Source organism: Balaenoptera borealis (genome assembly GCF_965194805.1).
Source record: "Balaenoptera borealis genome assembly, chromosome: 10".
Classification (NCBI taxonomy): domain Eukaryota; kingdom Metazoa; phylum Chordata; class Mammalia; order Artiodactyla; family Balaenopteridae; genus Balaenoptera; species Balaenoptera borealis.
The window spans coordinates 55,255,891-55,279,368 of NC_138874.1; the positions used below are offsets into that span (position 1 = coordinate 55,255,891).

Here is a 23,478-nt window from a genome sequence, read left to right on the forward strand (position 1 = left end):
AACCCACAGCCACACAATGATGGTTTAAAGGAAGGAGTGAGGAGTGTTAAAAATGCCTGCCCAGATGCTGTGCCCTGGGTGTAGTCCCACCCTCCTTGCCCCCTTCCTCTTCTCTGTCCCGGGCAGCTTCTCCCTGACGTGACATAGGGAACATGGACCGGCATTTTCTGTGCTCTGAGAGCTTGCGACTCAGTGGTTGGGATCCCCATGGGTGGCATGTGAGGATTGCTGAGAAAGGAGGGCATGGCCCTGGGTGGCCGTAGGGGAGAGCAGGGCCCCGCCCAGAGGGTTCCCTCCTGCCTCTGGTGCCTCAACTCCAGGGATGCTTTCTCTGGATTCATTTGTCTCTCTCTGTCTTCACCTTCCAGAGCTTTCTCAATAGGGGCCATGGTGCCCCGCTGGGGGGTCCCGGCCCTCGTCAGCAGCAGGCGGGCGCCAGGCTGGGTGCCGCTCAGTCCCCCTTCAGCGACCTCAACCGGCAGCTGGTGAACATGGGCTTCCCGCAGTGGCGTCTGGGCAACCACGCCGTGGAGCCGGTGACCTCCATCCTGCTCCTCTTCCTGCTCATGATGCTTGGTGTGCGTGGACTCCTGCTGGTGGGCCTCGTCTACCTGGTGTCCCACCTGAGCCAGCGGTGACCTCCGGGGGCTGCTGGAGCAGGTGTGTGGGAGAGGGAGCTGCTGGGCCTTGGTGTGAGAGCAGGCACATGGGGAGGAGTTTCGCTGGTGCCTTGAACGTGTGCTCAGAGAGCACGTTTCCATGTTGTGTTAAGCATGAGGCAGAGGGAGCCTCTAGTCCAACGTTCCCAAAGGATCAGGTGATACCCTCATTCCCCTGAGATGCATTTCGGTAGTATCAGGCATTAAGCACAAAGTCAGAGCAAGAAAGGGATTCCCTTTCCAATTCTCACCCAACCCTTTTATGCCAAGAAGAAAGTCTCTGTTGTGTGCCAATATGTTCTCATGCGTCTGGAACACGGGCTGACTTCCCCATTACTAGGGAGCAGGCCTTGAGCTTAGGGCAGGTGGGAAAAGTTTCCAGACTTTTATAGCTCTGTTTTGTTTTAATGGTATATTTTTATTGGCTACCTTTTATTTATGACAAGTGGTACTGGTATTCTACTTATTGTGGTGGCGTTTTCAATAAAGAAATTTAAGTAAAAGTGAGTCCATGTAAAGACATTCGTAAATAATTGTACAATTGCATGTAGATCTGGAAGACGTGGCGAAGTTGGTTTGGGAGGAATTGGGATTGGGGGACCAGGTAGAGGGGGGCATTTGACCTTGGAGCGTGGTTTCTAACCTTTTCCTGACGGGCTCTGAGAGCAGGGGCAGGGGGCCAGGTGAAGCCCGGACTTGGGCCCCTTGACCGATGCCTGGATAACTCTGGCTTACTCTGAGATGCTGGCCTTGTCCGGGGTGGTGTGGGAGAGGTTCTCTGACCAGAAGGGCCAATGAGGCTGTGGGGTCAGGACAGCCGGGGTGCTGGCCTCCCTTCCCAGGGTCTCTGACCAGAGGCTGCTCAACCTCCCTCAGTCCCCTGAGGCTCTCATAGCCTCTAACCTCGGCACACTCTCCTTAGAAAGCAGGGGTCTTGGCGCTGACTACTCCGTGCACGTGGGCTGAGGGTGCCCTGCTTTCCGTGAGTGGAGGCCTTGAGGTATGGCTGGTTGAGCCCTGGGTCTGTGTGGAGGCCCTGCTGGGGGGCGGGGTGTGGCATCGGATGGCTGAGGGCTCTGGGCCTACAGTGCTGACTGTTCAAGGTCAGGGAGAGGCTGGGTGAGCTGGAGGGCTTCCCCGGCTCAGGGACCAGATTTCTCACCTCACTTTCCTCTTAAGATCCTTCTGGGTCTGGTGGTTTGGGGGAAGAAGGCAGGTTTTAGAGGTGCTTCTTGAAAGCCAGGGCCGGGGCAGCAAACCATCATGTATGTGGGGGGAGGATGGGGGAGAGAGATGGAGATTGATTCCATCCCTGCGGAGAGCCTGCGGTGCTGCGGGAGAACAGAACCCTCTCCCCCCACCCTTGTGCCCACTGCTGCCCTTGAGGGGGCTGGCGACCTTTATCACAGACATTCCTGGGAGAGCTTTATACTGTTCAGATAGGACTCCTATCTCAGGGTTTTCTGTGTCTTTATTTCCGCAGACAGGGAAGGGAAGGTCTGGCTCCCAGCGGCTCCTCTGGGGCCTGGGCAGGGGAGGTGGTGCCCAAGCCTGGTTGGTATCCCAGCTGTTCCCCGTGGCATCTCCTTCTGCCCAGCACATCCCCCAGCCCCCAGGCTCCTGTGGCTCTAGCCCAGCAGCCGTGGGGGGAGGGGTGATCCTGCATGGCACCCCCTCTCCTGACACCCCCCTTCAGTGCATCTCTCTGGGGCTGGGCTTTCCCTTTCTTTTTGCCTTGCAAAGCTGTGGGACTTTCTGAAGAAATAAATCTTAAGTGGGCCCTCAATATATAAAATTCCTCTAAGGGGTATGAATCTGAGTCCACAGATTCAGGGCTGAGAACTGTGTCTTTTTCCATAATTCAGTTTCCATTCCCTAAGCCTGAGGCCTTTGAGGAGAATTGAGGGTGCTTTAGAGAGGGCAGGGCTTTCTTTCCTGCTTCTGACTAGAAGGAGACAGACCGGGGCAGGCACTGGGGGGCAGGAGGAGCCCTGGGCATCAGGCCTGGGGCAGTGGCACCTCCCCAGGGACCTGTTAGCCAGCCTAAGGGAAGCAGTTGGGGGCTCGAGCGAAGTGAGTTATTCAAGAAAGAAGTGCTTTTTGTTGATTGAGCTCGACACCCATGACACAGACCCAACAGAGCTGTGCTGGTTGAAGTGGCCGGGGGGGGGGGCGCCCAGGGGCCCACGGGCCCACCTCTCGACCCTCCTTTCCTCAACCAACCTTCCCTATCCCCTCGGGCTCTGGGCAGTTTGCTAACCAATGCTCTGCCTCACTTCTCAAGGTCCAGGGTCCGAAAGTCTGCCTCAGCAGAAGCAGCATGCTGAGGGAAGGCGCCCCCTGGGGTTGTGCAGCCTGTGGAGCTGCTATAAGCCGTCTGGGGGCCGCATCTCCACCTCTTGTGTGAATGCCCTTCAGTGGGCTCTGTCCTGCCTGCACTCAGAAATCATGGTGCAGGCATGTTCTGAGCAGGTAGAGACTTGTTGCCTGGGTGGCCAGATGCAGAGCCCGATGGGCCCCTGAGAGAGGCCAAGGGCTACCTTGGCCTAGTGTGCATCCTAGCTGGAGGCTTGCTGAGGAGGGTGGGCCCTGCCTCCTCCCCGCCACCCCCCTCGCCCTGCCTGCTGCGTGACGGAACCCCCCAGACTGGGCCACCTTGGGGACAGATTTCAAGGGAGGTTTCTGCTAATCTCTAGGGCTAATCCTCGGAGCCCTGAGTCTCCGTGTCAGGTTGGATGTGTGGCCTGGCTGCCTCGTGAGCCACAGCGGGGTTCACACTAGGCCTCCGACGCCTCCATGGGGCTGGAAATAGCTCCCACCCCCCGTGGGGTTGTTTGACTCCTTGGTTGGGGTCACCTGGTGAGGAGCTGCTGGGGTCCGACTCTCTGTTCCTACTCCATCTCCAGGACGTGCGGCCTCCTGGGCCCTTCCTTCCACAAGTTCCAAGCCCTTTGCTCTGCACGCTCTACCCCTCCCCGCCCTCCAGCTAGCCTGCCGGAGGGGACCACAGTTCCATATCCCCAGAAGAGACACTGCGCCTGAGAGAGAGCTACATGATTTGCTGCCTCCAGGGCTCTTCCTGGGCCTTTTGGCAGAGGCAGGGACTTGGGCTCCCTGACTGGGGACTCTGGCTCTGTGAGTTGAGGAAAAACCCTGGTGTGGTGGTCAGAGCCTCTGCCCAAGGACACCTGACCTTGAGGGCAGAGAAGGCCCCCCCAACCCTGGCCGGCTGGGCCCTGGAGGAAGCTTGCAGGCCCTACTCTGCTTTGTGGGTCCATGACCTTGGACAGCTCACTTAGTCTCTAGGGCCTTGTTCCTCATCTCTAAGGAGGGGTGATGGTCCCTCTGGGTCCCTCCTGCCGCCCGGAGCCTCAGGGATCACGCTTAGTGCAGTGGGTGAGGGAGATGGACAGAGGGCGTGGGGAGGACTCCTCCAGCTCCTGCACCTCCTCCTCGGATGCTCCGCCTTGGACCACAGCTCCTGTGCTGTAGGCTCAGCCAGAGCAGCCACCATGTCCCAAACTCCTAGGACCCCCAGCTGGGGTGGTGCTGGGCTTCTAAGACCAGTGTCACCATCCACCCACCTCCTCCTGTTGGAGAAGAAAGCAGCTGCTCTCTTGCTCCTGGAAGCTGAGGGGCTTGTTGCAGGTCTCAAGTGTCAGGACAGGAGGAATTTGCCAAGTGTGCTGTGTGCCTGACACTATGCTAAGCACTTGGTGTCATTTAATTGTCACTAGAACTTTATGACCTAGGTACAGTCACTGTCATCCTCCTTTCACTGCTGAGCACACTGTAGAGCATTTATAACTCGCCCCCAGGACTCCCGCACCCCTCCCACGCCCCAGGTGAGCAGGGGGTGGAGCTAGGATGCAGACTGAGGCCACGCCCACATGCTCGACCACTCCTCTGTTCACCTTTGGTATATGTCAGCATCACCTCCAGACTTGTTTCAGATGCAGATTCCCAGGCCTCACCATAGACTTTCTCAGAAGCGCTCAGGGATGTGGTCCAGAGCCTGCCTCTTACAAAGCCCTCCAGGTGATTCTGATGGAGGGTTGTGAGTGAGGGGTAGTTCAGCTCCTGACTGTGCAGAGGGTGCCTGTGGCCCAGAGAGAGGAGAGAGACAGGGTGGGAGCAGGCCTCACTACCTGCTGGGACCCTTTGTGACCACTGGATCAGCTCTGTGAGGGCGGAGGACACAGGGTGGGTGCGAGGATGCTGGCTGCAGCTGCCCGGCTGGGTGGCCTCCGTAGCTTCCCAGCTCTGGGCCACAGCCATTTAATAGGGTGCAGCCCTCTTCCCTGCTTTCCTGAATGCATGACGTTTCATTGCAAAATGGCAAGGGGAGAAATCCAGTTACCTCAAGTAGGGTCCCTGAAGGATGGTACAGGTGAGGGTGAGGGAGGCAGAGGGCTTTACCCCCAAAACTAGATGGAGAGAGAAGCCTGCAACATGTCTAGAAGGGCACGACAGTGGGAGAAGCAGAGCTTACCCCCCCTTGTGCTGCTGCCTGGGACCCCAAAGAGCGAGAAAGTTCAGGAAGCAGATGGAGTGCTTCAGTGGAATTGCAGAGGGCGTGTGTGTGTGTGTGTGTATGTGTGTGTGTGTCTATAATCCTTTGGTTAGGGGGTGGAGGGAGAGCTGAGACCATTTGGCTTTAGGGACCCAGAGCTCTAGAGGAGGAAGATAAAGCTGTCCAAATGAGGCTGAGCCTTTAGGGCAACTACCTAAAGTGCAGGCTGCCAACGGCTGGAGGGGGGAGGGCTGGTCTGCATTCACTGGGCCACCAGCTTTTAGTCCCTCCGGTGTTGGGCCCTACAGGAGGCTGGATGCCTGGGTCAAACTCCAGCTCTGCCTCCAGTTAACCAGTGACCTTGGGCAAGGTCCACATTCTCCCTGCCTCTCTGTGTCCTCATCTGCACCTCCCAGGGATGGGAGGATCAGTATATTAATTCATGGGAAGCACTTAGCAGTTTCTGGTGCAAGGTTAGCACTTGATAATACCATATTCACAAAGCAATGGCATTAGGGTTTATGTAATAGTTTTCTTTAGAGCAACATACAATTTACTTAAAATATTTCGAAAAGGAAGACTCATGTTGCTATTGCAAATTGAAGACCAATGTTACTTGCCATTCCTAGTAGATATTAGTACAAGTAAATTCAGTGTAGAGAAAATAACATGATTCCATTTTCACCCTTTAGCTAGCTGCCGCTGTCAACCAAGGCTCTAAGCCTGATGCCTTTTTTCTTTGTTAAAAAGGCAGTTTACCAGGATTTAGAAAGGTGTTAAAGGCCTACTAGCATCTCACTGAGACATTCCCCTTGACGGATTCAGAAGACTGAAGAGAAATGAAAAAGGAATGGCTTTCTCACTGAATGATTCAGTGCTGTGTTTGTGAATTGCTTACAGTCACCTTGTGCACCCCAGATCATTTCATGTGAAAGCATCCTACCATGTGAAAGCATCCTACAACTGTGGGAAACACTGTATGATCTTGGGCAAACTATTTTTAAAATTTAGTTTTTGAAACAGAATTCATTTGCATGGTTCAAAGATCAAGCGATGTACAAATGCATATGGACAAAGTCTCCCTCCCTCCCCGTCCCATCCATCCATCCATCCATGCATCTCCCCCTCCAACCCTATAACTACTGTTCTTAACGTCTTTTAAATCCTTCCAGAACTTATTTACGCAATTATGTGCAAACACAAATATACTAATTTTGTCTTTTTTTTTAATATAAATAATGGAAAATTAGACACGTTTTCTGCCCTCTCTTTTTTACGTAACAGTATCCTGGACACATTTCATATTAGTGCATAGAACGCTGCCTCATTCTATAGAGTTTTGGTATTTGGGTGAGTTGTTGACCCTCTTTTGCCCTCAACGGAATCATCTGTACCACAGGGGGTTGACCCAGTTGACCCCCAAGGGCCTTGCAGCACTGACCTTGAACCACTCTATGGGGCTGTTTCTCTGAAATGAGGGAGCCCTGACAGAAATGTCCTCCTCCTTCAGGGCTGGAGGAGGAAGCTCGCTGGATGGTTTAAACTTGGTCCTAGGTCTGCAGTCTGTTCAGCAGACATTCAGGAAGAGTGTCCTGTGTCCCAGGAGAGGGTGAGGCAGGAATAGCCTAGGAAGTCACACCCAGTTCATTTTCTCTGTTCCCTTTGCAGTCGGATGGGGTGCCTTTCCTGTCTTCCCCTGGCTTTGTCTGGCTCAGCTCAGCAGGGAGGAGGGGAGGAGGCGTGGTGGCCTCACCTGAAACCTGTCCTCCTGAGTCAGGCTGCACCCTAAGGTGAGCCTGGCGGGCCTCTCCACCACCTCTAACAGACAGGCGTGACCCTCCCCTGGCCTCCTTCCATTCTGGAAAAACAAAGGGGCAAGGGTGGATTTCCTTGAAGGCCCCTCTCAGCTCTAAAACTCGACAATACCTGCCAGAGGGCCTTGCCCATAGTAGGTGCTTGATGGACTTTGCTGCTGACAGGGCCTGGCATTGCCGCTGTCACTGTCCCTGTGCCCCCAGCCCCTTCCCACCACACTTTTGATGAAGATCTAGATGAAGGAGATGGAGGGAAGCCGTGAAGAATGACACAGCCTCAGGCTTTCTTTAGCTCTGACTGAATGAAGTCCTGTTCTCCTTGTGCAGGAAGACCCTGGAGACCCCCGCGATTCTGGTGTGTTGGCCTGAAGGGCTGTGAATGTTGTACCATGGCGCCACCTGGTGGAATGTCTCTGCAGGAGCATGACCTCCATCCCTCCATCAAATCATCCTTCCTCCTGCCCCAGGTGAGTGCTCCACTCAGCCAGCCCAGGCTTACGATTGCCTTGCATTTCGGTAATAGCAGAACTCCGGTTTCTGGTGGAGAGTACATGCGATAACACTGGAATTAATTTACTATGGTCTCGTCCTGGGGTAAGACCCTTGTCTCATTTCATCCTCCCACAAAGAAAACTAGACATCTTTCCCTTTTTCACAGATGGCAACTCTGAGTCTTGGAGAGGTTAAAGCAACTCACACGTGGTTGCACAGAGGCGGCAGATCTGGGCTGGGACCCCTAGGGGAGGGGAGAGGAGGGGAGAGGAGGGGAGGGAGGGGGGAGGGTGCAGGGTGGCTGAGGCCCCCAGGAAGAGACTCTGTCACCAAGGGCCTTGGGCCTGTTTTGAAGAAGAGCCCCTGGTACTTGAGCCTCCAGGGAAGGAGATGGAATGGGAAGTCTCACACTGGGTGATTTTCTAGTCCAGGCTTGCTGTCATCGCGGAGGTGGCCCCAGTGGGAGAGACTCGCTTGTTCTCTAAGGCTGGGCTCTCTCTAGATTGGGTCTGGGGGGAGCTGTGTCTAGTGCAGCCCGCCCAGTGCAGTGCCCACCAGCACTTTCACACTCACCTGTCTTCACTCAGCCCAGTTTCCTTTGATAAATGTGATTTTGTGATCTGGTGTCATTCAGGACACAGTGTCCCTTGTCTAGTGCTTGTCTTTTTCATAGGAGGCAAGGAGTAAGGGAGTCAGATCTCCCACTTGCTAGTTGTGTGCCTCAGCTTCCTCATCTGTGAAATGGGGAGAAGGTGTCATTTAGGGCTGTTGTGAGGTCCAGATGGTAGACGTATATAGTACCTGGTGTGTAGCAGCGTGCCGTGGTGATGGTTTGTACTGGATCCCTTCCTGCAGTGCTCATTGGTGAAAATTGGCTGTCCTTAGCCAACAGTGTTCAAAATGTAATTTGCTCTTGAAATTCCAGGAGAAAAAAAACTGAGAACATTTCCAATATGGCACTTACCAGTATACTGCAGCTACGAAGTTTGCCTCTGAGGCACTGGCCTGGGCTAGAGCCCGCTGCAGCCTAGGGGAGGTGTTTTCTTTTGCAACTTTGAGCTCACCTAATCCTGAGAAACCATATTCTTCTGATGAAGTGACTAAAATCCAGATGCTTTCAGCAAGGGAAGGGACAAGACAACCACAGATGCCTGAGACAGAGTGTTCCCTTCCCTGTGACAGGGATTCTCAACCCCTGCCGCACAATAGATTCACCTGGGTGGGCAGCTTTAAAACTTGCGGTGTGGGGTCCAGCCCTAGAAGCCGGGCTGGCCTGGCCAGACTTCCTCCTGGCAGAAGCCTCTCTCGCCATGGGGAGTGGGGTCCGTGGTGCCTGTCCTTTCACACACTACTTGGTTCTTTTTTGTGCTCCCAGCCCCTGATGAAGGCTGGGCCCTAATCAGAGCTTAGGGATCATTGACTGAATTGCATGAGAAGGCACAAGCGACCAGCCGAACTGAAAGGAGAAGGGCGACCCAAGGGCAGAGCTCACCCTTCCTGCCTTGGCTGGGTTGATCCTGTGACTTCCAGTGGATCGGGAAAAAAAATATCACCTGTGCACTTGGCCTTGATTCTCAAGTTATAAATACAGGCAGTTCCCCCTTGTCCACCCCCAGCACAAGTGGTTGAAAAAGAGGGAGGGAGGAAATAGAGAAGGAGGGCAGGAGGGAGGGAAGAAGGAAGGAAGGAAAGAACCTGGGTCAACAGTGTAAGTGCATCCCTGAGTCAGGGCTCCTGGGGCTTGCTGTGCTGTTTGCCGGTGTCCCTGTGTCTCTCTAAATGAAGCAGTAACCCTCCCGTGGAGACCACCAGATGAGGACCCCCCCTAGTCCCCTGGCCCCTTCGCTGCCCCTGCCTCAGGAGCTGGAGGGTCCCCTCTAAGGCTGTAGTCTCCATCCCTATCCTTCTGCTGCACTGCTCCCTGGGGTGGGGTCCTTAAACCAGGCCCAGCCCTGGGGTGTGGAGGGTGCAGCGACCCTGACGTCACCATACGCAGATGTCATGACAATGATGCATTGTGGCCTCACAGCTCAGGAAGGGAATTGCCCTGGGGATGCTTGGTACCTTGCTGTCTCTGCTCCATTCCCCGGGTAGTTCGGCTCTTGCCCTTTGCTCCCAAACCCTTGAGGAAACAGGACCTGCTCTATGTGGCCTCTAACTCCCAGTGCCCTAGTTATATGGGGTTGGAGACTCAAATGCCTTCAGGAGCCCGGCAGGTGGCTGAGAGAACCATGTGAAACAGCTGGGGACCAGGCCATAGGGAGGGGTGGGGTCTGTGGAGAACTGGGCAGAGCGCATTTGCCTAAAGGCCTTCACGTGGCTGCACGGCACTGTGCAAGGTAGAGCTAATGCTGCTGCCGGCAGGCCCGTCACAGCGCTCTTCACTGTGTAGTCTCTAGAGCCTGTGTCACAGCTCCCTCTTCCCCAGTTGCCGTGTGGCCTTGGGAAATCAAGCCCCTTTCCCCAGCCTTAGTTTTCTCTCTATAAATAGGGGTAATAATACCCCCTATTAGAGTTGATGTGCTGACAAAAGTGAAGTGATATATTCCTTAAATACTGCATAAAATACTCTTGATACAGCACCTGTATTCCCTTTCTCTGCATGTGACAAATTACCAAACACTTAGCACTTAAGCGACATGTTTATCCCTTCAGTTTCTGAGCATGGCTTAGCCAGGTCTTCTGCAAGGCTGCAAACAGGAACCCCAGGACTGGGTTCTCATCTAGAGGCTCGACCGGGGACGGTATGCTTTCAAGCTCTTCGGGGTGTTTATTGGCAGACCGCACTTTCTTGCAGCTGTAGGACTTGTGGCAGCTCTTTCTTCAAAGCCAGCAATGGAGAGAGACTCTTGAGCAAGTCCACCAGCAAGACCGAGTCTTACATAACGTAATACAATCATGGGAGAGACATCCGGTCACCTTGGCCGCACTCTGTTGGTTAGAAGCAAGTCCCAGAGTCCGCCTACACTCAAGGGGAGGGAATCTCAGAAAATCATGAACATCAGGAGGCCAGATCACGTGGCCACCTGAAAGTCCATCCACCACAGCATCCGAAAGATTGTTGGACATTATTGCAATTGATTGGGTGCCACAATATGCCAGGCAGTGGCACGGGGGTTGGCGGGGGGTGAGTTCATACATATCATTCCATATATTTTTACTGTTTTATGAGTAAACGGAAACTCAGAGAGGCCAGGCAAGTTACCTAAACTCATCCAGCTAGTAAACGACACAGCAGGATTTAAACCCAGGTCTCTGCTGTCTTCCCTAGACATTACATTCAAGGTCAGGGTCAACTTCAAGCCATTCCTGAGGAGCCCTGTAACACCCCAAAAGTTTTTGTTGTGGAGGTCAGTTCTTTCCCTGGGTTCAAGTCCTTCAGCTCTTGTTCTGCTAGGTCCTGTCCTTGGCTGCTGAATTTCTCTGTACCACCTTCCTTTTGCTCTGTCCTCAGACACTGCTTGAAATGGTTTGGGTTTCTTGCCCCAGATTTACATCCAACTTCAATTTATCTGTCCATGATTTTTGTCTCTTGTTAACTCCTTCCCACTCAACGAAACTCTACAATCACTCTCCTATGAGGAAAGGCCTGGGCTGGAGACTCCCTCTGCCCCCAACATTCTTACAGTCTAATGAAGAGGCAGCCTGTCCATTACTAAACCCAGTCCAGTGGTTCAGAGCTTTTTGAGGATAAGGATAATTAAAAACTAAAACAATACTGTTCTTAAAGAAGATTAAAATCATTTTCTCTCAAGAAAATGAATAAAAACATCAGAATTAGACAATACAGAGAGGGTTTGGACACCTTCACAAAGTCATCAGGCATGTAGGTCCCTCTTATCCAGCAGCCCTGCCTCATGGTCCAATATGGTTGCTAAGCTCCAGCCATCATGTCCTCATTCCAGTCAGCATGAAGGAGGGAGAGGCAAAGATTAATCATTCCTAACCACCCAGATCAGGTCATCTCTCCAGTCATATGCTCCCTTGGCACTTTTGCTTCCCTTTCAGAATGGAGAGTAATTTATTCTTTGTGTCATTATTTGTTTGATGACCGTCTACCACTCTCCCTTGCCTCTCACCAGACTAGAAACTCCATGAAGTCTAGCATCATATCTGTCTTCTCTGTTGCTCTAGCCCTGTTCAGCACAATGCCTGGCACACAGTAGGTGCTCCACGAATAGTTATTAATAGGAGGAACACTTTATACATGTTGTTAATATTATGATGAGTCAGAGTTGGCCTGGTCCAAATCCAGAGTTTCTGAATTGAGTCTGTAATGATGAGTGCTGCTATGGGCCAGGCCCTGTGCTAAGGGCTTCACATGCATTATCTCATTTTAATCCTCACCAGAACTCTGGAAGGTAGATACTGCTGTTATCTACAATTGGCAAATGGGAAAATGGCACCAGGTCATGGAACTACTAAATGTGAAAGCTGTGATTTGGACTTGGCTCTCCTGACGCAAAGCCTCTACTCACTCACTTCCTGCCTTTCTGGGCTAGCAGTGTGCCCACCATTGCCTCCAGACCTCCCCCACTGCAGCCCTGGCTCTCTTGGTTGCAGCAGACAGCTCAGCAGGCATTGATGCAATCACAGGGGCTCAGGAAGCCTTATGCATTTGGCACCGTGTCCCAAAGTGGCATCTCTCCTACAGATGTGGTAGGCACCAACATTGATTGGGAGAATGCTGGTTCCCCAGCTTTCCTTCCCCTCTAACAGTTTTCTAGGAGCCTTTGTGGACCCGGGAGCTTTCTCAGACTACAGAGGAGGGGTAGGTGGGATTGCAGGGCCTGGGACACGTCTTGTAGTGGGTGCTGTGTGTTATGGTGCTTAAGCTTTTGCCTCCCTCTCAGCGGGGCCCACTTGGTAAAGGGAGGGTGACGGGGAAACTCTGGTGCCTTCCAGGCTGCCCTTGAACCACGTGGGGCTTACAGAGCCCCCAGCCCAAGGAACAGTACATTGGGGGAGGGGTTCTGGTATCTCCCCTCAGACTCAAAGAAATACTCCAGATAGGAGCTAAATTCTGGCTTGAGTCAAGGCATCAGACTATCCAAGCCATAAGGAGTGCCCTTCTAGAGCTTCATTGCACAGATGGGACATGGGAGCCCAGAGAGGAAATTGACTTGCCAAGATCAGACACCGAATGCGACTGTGGCTCATTTGACTGAAGAGTTCATCTGGCCCACAGGCCGTCCGAGGGGGCTTGGAGGAAGGTACCAGTTTGACCCCTGGCTTGAAGAGGTTGCTGAGGCTCAGTGGTGGAGGCCACACTAGGACCGGCCAATTCTGGTCACTGCTGTCTTGCTCCCAGTGGTCACCAGCAGGTGGTGCTAGGCACACAGTGGCCACTTAACTCCCAGAAAAAGGGAACCACAGACCCGTGTCTGGGAGTAATTAGGGCAAGAGGCTGGCTTTGGGGCCCACTTCCAATCACCTTCCCTCTGGAACCCCTGTGCTTGGGCACCCTGGGGGAGGAGGGACCGGAGGCCCCAAGTGGGGTTCCTCTGGTTCCAGACCCTTTGGGGGTTGTTCGGTGGTCAGTGAGCAGGCACCCAGGGTATGCTTCATTTACGCATTTTGAATAATGATGGAGTAAAAGCAACGAGGACAAGTGGGTGCCTCGGCTCCAACTGACGTGAGGTTCAGCCTGGGCTTCAGCTCAGGCCCCTTCCCCTCAACTCACTTGTACATGCCCATACTGAGTGCACAGGGCACTTCCTCCTCTTCTGGGCAAAGCCCAGAGAACTCAGGATCCCCCGAGAGGCTGTCTGGTTCCTAGAACCTTCCTCTCCTCCCTCCTTGCTTCTATCACCTTCTCGCTCCTTCTCTCCATCTTCTCTCCCCTCTTGCCTCTCTTTCCTGCCCCTCGTCTCTCTCCCCTCTTTTCTCCCTCTCTCCTCCATCCTGTTCCTCTGAGGGACCCTGCAGGTCTAGCCCCTGCCCCCAGCACCTTATCTGCAAACGCAAACAGGGACCAATACCAGTGGGTTTCTAGGATGTGGTTTCCATGGCAACAGTGCATCTCCTGCCTCTGTGGTTCTCAGCCCTGGGCAGGTTGCTGTGGAGACTCACCTCACTGAAGAGTGATTTGTGGAACTGTTTTTCTTAGCTTCATCTCCTTCCTTCTCTCCAGAAATTCTGCCAACCCAAATGGCCTTTTTCCCACTGATGGCAGACCTGGAAGACTTCTCCAGTGGGCTTCCCCACCCAGGGCCACAAAGGCCTGGAAGGCATTTTGTTTACTCAGGGTTCCCCTGGTTACCTTCTCCCGTTCTAATGGGGAGAGTAAGACATGGCTAGAGGCTGGGGTGAGGGGGTCTCCACAGAGAAACAGGGCAAAGCAGACCCGGTTCCCACCTTTCCTGCCCACAGTGCCCTTCAGGACCCTGGCCCCATTGTTTTCAGCGAACAATGTCAGCCCGAGAGCTTCCATTCATCAGCCGTGTTCCCCAGGAGTCCTCAGCTTTGGCGAGAAGGCGAGAGGCAGCAAGAGGGGTGTGGTGGGGAAAAGAGGGATGTGAACACGGGGAAAAAGAGGTGGATTAAGAGAGGGAAGAAGAGTATTAGGATAGGGGGAAAAGTGAGGCGAGGAGACAGGGATCTTAAGGGGAGAGGAAGAGGGTGAGGGTGAGAGTTCAAGTCACCACAGAAAGCCAACCCATGAATCTGTAGCAGGAGAATTTCTCTGGTGTTAATGTTCCTTGTAAATCACTCCACATCCCCAAACCCCAAGCAGGCCTCTTTCTCTGCCAAGGAGAGAATGTGTTTGTCGACATAAAAACACATTAGGCGCATTGTGCCCCCTCCCTCCCACAAGTTGAAAGCCATTACAATAATTAATGAAGGCAGGAGATTAATTAAAGAGTCCTTTTCCCCCATTCTCTCCAAACAGATCAGTTGGGGGGTGGGGAATATGTGCTACACTGCAGACAGGAGAAGGGGGGGCTAGAGGAGGGGGTGTGCAGAGAGGTGTTTACAGACACAGCTGTAGACAAAGGACATACTGGAGGGGGCAGAGGGGCTGGGGGCGGGGTGGAGGAGAGCTTGCTCTGCTTCCAGGAACCTGTGATCTGCTTCCCCTCCTGGTTTACAAGGCATGAGGGGTTCTGTCACCATGGAAACAGGTCTGGGGCACACGAAGGAGTATCAGTCCTCCACTCCTGGAGGCTCCTGGTTTGTCCTCTGAATGTGTGATGGCCAGACCTCCCTTAGTCCAGGTGAGTGCAGGCAGGAGCCCTTTCTGTGGTGTGAGGTGAGGGCTGGTGGCCAGCTCTGGTCCCTCTCCCTAAAATGAACTCACTGCACGGCACATGTACTGGTGGTGCAGCCTGAAAGTTCTGTAATCAGGTGTACTTCACTGCAGATGTGACAAGCCAGTTTTAGCTCAGCCTGAGAATCGTTACAGTCTTTTAGGTAACTTTTCTCATTTTGCCAGATTTTGAGGTCTTAATGATTCCTTCCTTCCTTCCCTCTTTTCCTCCATCCTTCCTCCTTCCTTCCTTTCCTCCCTCTCTCCATCCCTCAGTCTTTCCTTCTCTCTCATTTCTTTGGCCAGTCTATTTTCTAGCCTAATTTCATATTTCTAGGAAATATTCATACACAGATGGTCCCCAACTTACAATGGTTCAACTTAACGATTTTTCAACTTCACAATGGTGCAAAAGCGATAAGACATTTAGTCGAAACTGAACTTTGAATCTTGAATTTTGATCTCTTCCCGGGTTAGCGATATATGTGATGCTGGGCAGCAGCGCTACAGCTCCATGAGCCGTGCCGTCACGGGGACAAGCAGCCGACGCTCTTACAACCATTCTGTACCCACGCAGCCATCCTGCTTTTCACTTTCGGTAGAGTATTCAGTAAATTACACGAGAGAGTCAACACTTTAAAATAGGCTTTGTATTAGATGATTCTGCCCAACTGTAGGCTACTGTAAGTGTTCTGAGCATGTTTAAGGTGGGCTAGCTAAGCTATTGTATGATGTTCGGCAGGTTAGGTGTATTAAATCCGTTTTCCACCTACAATGGGTTTATCTGGACGTAACTTCATTGTGTAAATCGAGGAAGATCTGTAATGTCATGTGTTTCTTGTGAGACAAAAAAGGTTTAACCCATTCCATCTTGTGTGTCTGTCTTGCTTCCTTTTGAGCCTTCCAGAATTTTCTGATTTTTTTCAAAACAAAACACACACAAGGGACACATAGTTTTCGACAGCAGGAGCCCGCTATGTCCCTCTTTGCCTGGCAAAGCAGTAAAGCTATCCTTCTCTAAAACAAAACAAAACAAAACAAAAAAATCTCCCCAAAAAACGAAACAAAAGAAAACAAAAAACCAACCCCCACACACAAAAAACACACTGTTTTTGTGTTTTCATGTTTTGTGTGATATTTTTCATATCCTTAATAAACAGTAAAAAAGGTGTGATACTCCGTGGATGATTCCCCATAACCTCCCCAGGTATCGTTTCCTCCTTTCTCTTGTTTTATTTTAGGCTTTGTGTATCTCTGAGCATTGCTTGGACTTAGCAGGCAGTTAGCTGTTGGGAGGGGGTAACTCAGCCGGCAGAGAGCAGAGGAAGGAGCTCATCAGCACCTTGGTGCTTGGCATTCTGACACTACACAGTGTACCGCACGGCAGCACGCTGTTTACTCTCCTTGTCATTGTGGATAGTGGCCTAGTGGGTACTAGACTTTGGGGACACACAGTAGACAAGACAGATGTGGTCCCTGCCCTCTGGGACATGACATCTGCTGGGAGAGACAGACACCAATCAATAAACACACAAAATTATAGCTACAAATTATGAAAAATACTCAACAGGGAAAAAGCAGGGTTCTGCGAGAGAGAATAGCAAGGCCCTATTGTAGGTTGGGGGTCAGGAGGAAGTGACATTTATACTGTGACAAAGTCCACCAGACAAAGTGAAGGGTGAAGGGTGAAGGTCTCTAGCAGAGGTGGTGCCACCAGAAGCTGATGAGGCTTCAAATCCAGGGCGCCCCTGTGCACCAGAGCCTTCCCAGGCCCAGCAGGGGCCCTTGCAATGTGTCCCCATGGTCACAGGTATTTGTAATAATTGCATAAATAAAATAATTTAACTGCTATCTGTTAAGACCACTGAGTTCTCCCTTCACTTTGCCTGACACTTGCAGGGGCCTGTCAGGGCATCACTGGGGTCTGGCTCAAGGGACACGGAGTTGGGGGGAATCTGTTTGGGTTTAAGGAGACGTGTCACCATGGCTGTGGCATTCATGGCTGGCCGTCCTGGGGTGGGAATGGCTCCTGTGCATTCTTGCCCCCCCCTGTGCCTGGCACAGAGGTGCCTCCTGGGGTGATGTGAAGGACCCCAGAGCAGGTGGAGGGGAGGGAAATGAGCTTTGAACTGTGCAAAGGCAGAAGCTGGTATGGAATAGCGTTTTGGATTTTGTGATGTTTGTGGAATTTGTCAGCTTTTTAAAACTTGTAATTTGTTTTGATTTTCTCATTCTAAATAAGTTTTCACTTTTGTACCTATTTATTGTTTTTGGATTTCTGCATTCTTTTCTTTAAGGAACCTCTGCCCTCCAGCTGTAGATCTGGGATCTGCCCCCATCTGTCTCCTCCTCTGAGGCCAGAGGAGCTTAATGGGTGCTCGAGGGGATGTCCCCCAGCCCAGAGCCGCTGGGTGCATCCTGTGCTATGTGTTCAATGCTTAAAGCTCTGTGGACTTGCCTTTCCAGGCTTCTCGTGTCTCCCTCCACCCCTACCCTCAGACCACAATGCATGGCCTTCTGCACTTGTTCTCTTTTAAAGTAGCTGTGCTATCAAACAATGTTTATACATTGTTTATACGTCAAACAATGTTTATACTGTATGTGATATATTAGGTAGACAGGGCAGAATAAAAATACATATATAGTGTTTATACATAATACATAAAATTATGGAATGTCTAAAAGGAATGTGTATACACTAGGAAGGAGGGAAGGGAACCCGCAGAGGTTTAAAAACGGCTTGTGTGTGTGTTTCATGATTATGTTTTATGAGAGTGTGTGTTTGTGTGTGTTGGGAGTTGGCAACCCATGAGGATAAACACAAAGTGAACCAAGGAATTTTCCAAAGAAAAATGCAAGGCCCGACAGGCCCTGGCTGTGTGGGTTTCTGAAGGTGGTAGGGATGGGGTGTGCTTGGGCTGGGGGCGCTGAGCTGGAAGCCTGACCCCACTAGCCCCCGCTCCAGCTGCTGGGCTCCCGCAGACCCAGCACTTGCTTGCTTCCCCCCATCTTGGTGTTCACACCGCGGTGCCCCTTCCTGTCTATACTTTCCAAGCAACAAAATGAAGATGTGTTGACTATTAGGTGGAGACTTCAGCTTCCTTGAGGAAGAGCAGGAGTGTTGTTCGGGGCTGCACGCTGCTCAGTTCCTAACAGTTTCTTGTGCTCTGACCCAGTTTCCACCAACCAGCCCCAGAGGGGCAGGTTTACACAGCTGGTTTACACGAGGGAGGTCTGGGAAGTGGCTCTTCACAAGCTCCAGGTCCCCTTGGACGTGTGACCGAGTGTCCTCGCTTGTATTTTGAGGCCTTGCTTGGTGGGCTGGCAGAGGCTGGGAGCTGGACTCTGGTCCTTTCCGCCCTCCTGGGCCTTGGGACAGGCCTGGCAAGGCTGGTGGGATGGGGGCGAAGATGCCGCTCTCCCATCACAACTGGAACCCCAGGGATTAGACAAAGAATGTACCTAAGGAGACAGGGCAGTTTGGCCATCCAGCCTGGCTCCCATCTGGAGATCTGGAATCCTCCTGGGAGCAGCATGGGATGAGCTCATGTGCTGGGGGGTTTCCTCCAAAGCAGGAAGAACTCTTTGATCCACCTGGCTGGTTTTCCTGAGGCCGTTTTTAGCCCCCAGTCCAGGCCTGTGATGTGCAGAACTCTGAGCTGTCGGGCTTCCTGTGACCGTCGCACCGCCTCTGGTGCATGGATGTGGTGACTGCACCAGTGAGTGGGCACATTTATGTCCATCCGCCACCCCAAGGGGGGAACAGGCACCTGGAGGACCCGTGTACCACCCCCTCCCGTCTCTGCCTGAGCAGGAAGCACAGGCGGCATGGCACATACAAACCTGCTTCCTGGAATTACGGGCGCCATTCTTCCGGATGCAAGAGATCACATTAAGAAATCATGCAAGGAAAAGACTACACACACTTATTTTTAAACAAACAGGAAGTTGTTATGGCCTCTTTGGACAGAGGGACATCCATTTCATGAGAGTTTTACTCTGGGCAGCTTTTTCACTGAACAAATGTAAACTGAGTACCTGTTGAGTATGCAGCCCTGAGTGAGGGCCTGAAACAGGCCACAGTGGTGGATATGATGTGGTGCCTGCTTTCAGCAAGTTCACGGTCTCATGTGGCAGACAGATGGGTAAACATCTACTTTACAGTCTAGTGTGATAAGTGTATAGATAAAGCAGGAAACAGGGTTCTTGGGAGCTCAGCATCGGGGTGACCAGAGTTAGGGAAGGTGTAGTGGGATTTCGATGGTTGCCTCTACCTGCCCTTCTGCTTTCCTGGCAGGACCCTGTCTTTAAATGGGCATCCACTGCTCCTGTGCAGAGAACCTTTATGAGGTTCTCTGGACACAGTGGACTCCATTGTAGCTTCAGGAAGAATGAGACCCTGTTGGGCGTAAGCCAGTCAGCATGTTCCGTCCCCTGCCACAGTGATTTGTTGGTGGGTGGACATGTGGTCCATCCAAGTGAGTCTCAGGATTTTACTTGGATTGCTGAGGCAGAGTTGCTTGCTTACTCCCTCTCTCTCTGGATATGAGAGAGAAGTCTGTGGTTTGGGGGAGATTCTGGAAGCTACCTTGAGACTACAAAGGAAGTAGGCCTTAGGATAAAGATAGCATCATGAATGGCAGAGAGGCAAAAGAAAGAAACTAGGTCCTTGGTGACATTTTTGAGCCACTGGGTCAAACCAATCCTGAGTTCCACTCTATTTCTGAACTTGCCACCTTATGTGAACAATGCATTCCCTTTTTGTTTAATCCATTTGAGAAAGCTTTCAGTGTTGTTACTTCCAACACAAAGTCCTAAATGATGGAGGCTCTTGCTCCCTGAAGAAGGTGACACTGGAGATGGATCTTGAAGCATGTGCTCCAGGACACACTCCGTAGCATTATTTTCTGGAGCCCTCTGACTTGAGTCCTCATCCAGCAAATATGTGCTGAGCAGCGACGGTGCCAGAGCCTCAGCAGTGTGCTGGGACAGTCAGATGAATGAGGTGTGGTCCCCCGGAGAAGCTCTTGCCTTAGAGAGGATGCAGGTGGGCACGTCTGCCGTGCTGCAATAGAGGGGTGCGTGGAGGGCTCTGTGCCCCCAGAGAGGAGGGGCGGCCCCTTTTGGGCAGTCAGTGAGACTGCACGGCGCCAATGTTGGTTGTCATGATGGCCTGAGCAGCTTTGACTCCCCTCCCCCTGACTTCTCTCTGAGAGCTGTGCCTCCCGCGCTGCCGGCTCACTCCTGGCCATTCAGGTGGGACCAGCCTGGTCAACCAGAGCATTCCTTCCCTCTGCCCATGACGCTCATTCAAGAGTTGGCTTCTGACCCCAAGCAAGATGAACGAAGGTGTCATACGGGCCTTTGCTGGAGCCTTGGGGATGCTGAGATGATAGGATGTTAGTTGAGGCTGGGGATCATGTCAGGGTTGCTTCCCAATCAGAAGAATTCTGGTCTTAGTGGGCTGGCTTTAAAATATGTCCAGGGAAGTCCCTGGCGATCTAGTGGTTAGCACTCCACGCTTCCACTGCAGGGGGCATGGGGTCAGTCCCTGGTTGGGGAACTAAGATCCTGCATGCTGCGTGGCCAAAAAAAAAAAAAAAAAAAAAAAGTCCATCTTCTTGAGTCCTCAAACTGTTGACTCTCAGAGCAAGGAGGGACCTCAAAGAAGGCCCCTCAGGTCCAATCTTCTAATGTTACTGACTAGAGAACAGAGGCCCAGAGGGTTGCCTGGCTTCCTTCCGTCCCCCTGCTGTGCAGTGGCAGAGCTGGATGGAACGCTGGTGTCCTGCCTGCCCCTGCCCTCTATCCACTGTACCCAGGGTCTCCCCTTGTCCCTGTCCAGCTTCTCAGCTTCAGCAGGAATGAAACTGGCCCAGTGTCTAAACATTCAGGCATTAAGGCACAAGGAATCCTACTCTCTGAGGGGAGAGGGCTCTACCTGCTGGAACTGTGGAAACTGCAGCCTGGAATCTAGCCTCCCAGGGCCCTGGACCCTGGGGATCACTTCCCACAAGAGGGTGGGTGTTGGGAAAGAAAACACCTAGAAGGGGGCCGAGCTTAGCCCACCACCTGGCTCTGAGCGTGTGGGGTTCTTGGGCTGAGCTCAAGGTTACAGCCGTGCAGCCTGCCCCAGGCTCAGGAGAGCTGTAGATACACATCCATTGCCAGGAGGTGGGATGGAACAGAATAGCTCCAGAATCCTCCCCTCCCAGCTGCCCTGGGGACCGGGGCCAGGTCACCTCAGCCCAGGCTGCTCCCTGCTCCAGCTTCTCTCTCCAGGGCTGGTCAGAGGGATGGAGTGTTTGGGGTCTCTCGTGTTGGCACTGTTCAGAGAAAGACACAAACTTAGGGCTCACGTGGCCCCCAGCATATACCCAGAAGGAGCTAGAGAAAGTCCAAGCAAAGACCAGTGAACAAGAAGTGGAGAGGCAGAGCTCAGCGGCCAGCTTTCCTTTCAGAGAATGACCTCTGGGGGCACGGTTTCTGTTCCAAGGACCGGCTACATGATTTGCAGAGCCCAGTGCAAAATACAAATGCTGAGCCCTCTTTTCAAAAATTACTCAGAATTTCAAGATGGCAGCCGCAGAGCATTAAACCCAGCGTGCGCTGGGCCTGGTGTGACTGCGGTTGCACATCCCTGAGCATCTCAGTGTTGGAAAGAGCTTGGTCTGTTCCAGGTTCCTGAGCTGGCCCAGGGAAGCGCCCAGGAGCAGTCTTTGGAGCCAGCAGGGGTGGGGTCCTGGGATCTTGGCAAGTCATTTAACCCCTCCAGACTTTGGTTCCCTCATCTGTAAAATGGGGATAATAATGGGCCATTGTGGAGATTAAACAAGCTAATGCATAAATTGCTTAGAGCAGGTTACACAAGGGTTTGCTGTTGTTATTGACACGCACGCTCTTCTAGGGTGAAAATTTGTCTCCAGCTTCCCAGCTCACATCAGGGCCTCCCCAGCTGCCGCGTCCAGGCTCTGGCTTCTCAGTGACACAAAGAGGACTGCCGTGTTTGGAAGCCGGGAGGGGTTCCCGGGACCCACTCCACCCAGCTTCCTCTTACCTCTTCCCCAAGAGCAGGCCAGGGTGAGCCAGCGCTGATGGAGCCAAACCCACTCTGGTCAGGAGCACATAGCTGTAGTTGCTGGGAACTCAGCCTCATAAATCTGCTGGTCCGACCACTGAGCCATTTTCCCTGGAGTGCCGAGCTGGGGAAGGCTGCCAAGGTTGTCAGAGGGAGGGTCAGAGGGTAAACATGTAGGCCGATACCACCCCAGCTGAGGGAGGAGTGGGTGCTGGGAGTGGAGGGAAAGAACGGAGGGCGTTTCCCCCACCCCCGTGGTAGGAAGGGGCAGTGCCACGGAGAGCTGTGGGGAAGCGAAGGAGGGGGGAATGGCGACTCACTAGGTGGTCTCCACAGCCTGCTCTGGGCCAACCTGCTTGGTGGGGAGGTGGAGTGCTCAACCCACTTGGGTCACCCAAGCCCTGGATTTTTGGCCTGGTCCTTCCCCTGGCTGACCCCGAGCTGGTCTCTCAGGGATCCCTCAGGGCTCCTTTACCATCTGTCAAGTGGGATTAAGACTCCGTAGTTCAACAGAGATTCTCTGAGGATTGAGAATATGAGAGTGAGAGCAAGAGAGAAAGACAGAAGGAGAGAGAGAAAGGATGAGAGAGACAGAGATAGAGAGACAGAGGGAGAGCAAAAGAGTTAGAGAGACAGAAGCAGAGAGAGTCAGGGGAGCAGAGAGAGAGAGAGAAAGGGAGAGAACACAGAAGCGCGAGGAGCCAGTGCACAGACATGTGTACCCTTGGAGGGGCTTTTATGCCCCCTTGCTGCACACTTGCTCCAGGAGAGGGGAGCTCTGGGTCTCAAGCCCCGAAGTAGAGGTGCATCCCCCTTCCACCTCCAGGCCTGGTCACCCGGGCCAGCAAGCCTTGTTCTCGGCAGGTTGGGTCCCTAGAAGTGAGGCAGTGAGTAGGTCTCCCAGCATTAGGGCTCTGAGCCGGACTCATCTGCCAGTTTGCCCTTTGAGCCTCCCGTGGTACCTACAAGGTGTCGGGCCAGGATGGCCAGGGCGAGCTGCTTCTTAAGGACTTGAGTGTCCCACTGGGTGTATTTCTCAGCCATCTTCCGGGCGATGGCCCCCTGCTGACCCTTCCTTCTGGGCCCCCAGACTCAGGCACCTTGAGGACGAATAGCAAACCAGCCGGATTCCAGGAGGCACAGGTCCAGTGTATGACCTTGGAGTGTTTGCTTTTTTAAACTTAGAAAATATACAATTTTAATTTTCATCACGAAAACAATTGTGTTCTTAGAACTTCCAGGCGGCCCCTGACTCGGCCAGTCCTCATTTAGGCTGCCTCTCAAGAGGGAAAACTGCAAAATACAATAACTGAGAAAACAATGGGCCAGGGTTATATTTAACGCGGGGCCAGGCTCAGGGGCCCGCGTGCCACAGCACTGAGCGCTCACCTTCCTGTCCCCCGTCTGGGCTCCTCGCTCTCCCAGCCACCCCCACCTCGCTGTCTCCAGCTGTCTGCACCCTGAAGCCATTACTGATGGAAAGTCCGCCAGGCCCGTCCCAGGATGAGAACAAGCCCCTTCCTCCCCGCCGCCCTCCGCAGACCCTCCGTGTGATCCCACGAACCTTGACTGAGGTCACACTCCTGAGTCAGAGATATCCCTGAGGGGGACTGGCGCCTCTGGGGGTGGAGTTGTCTGAAAGAAAATCGTACTGGCCTTTATCTGCTGCCTTC

General features: G+C 52.8%; 1 protein-coding gene across 3 annotated transcripts in view; it reads left to right on the forward strand.

The window, feature by feature from the left end:
* Positions 1-23,478, forward strand: part of LOC309635733 (protein FAM241B) — a 244,650-nt gene that overhangs the window by 84,009 nt on the left and 137,163 nt on the right. For 2 of the 3 annotated variants that reach the window (XM_082407331.1, XM_082407330.1), the window contains one exon: positions 369-1,166. In XM_082407331.1, the coding sequence (XP_082263457.1) occupies positions 369-638 (270 nt within the window). In that variant the 3' untranslated portion in view covers positions 639-1,166. Of the gene's footprint in view, positions 1-368; positions 1,167-7,313; positions 7,454-23,478 lie in introns of those variants that run through there. The other variant, XR_014248983.1, reaches the window with a different exon arrangement.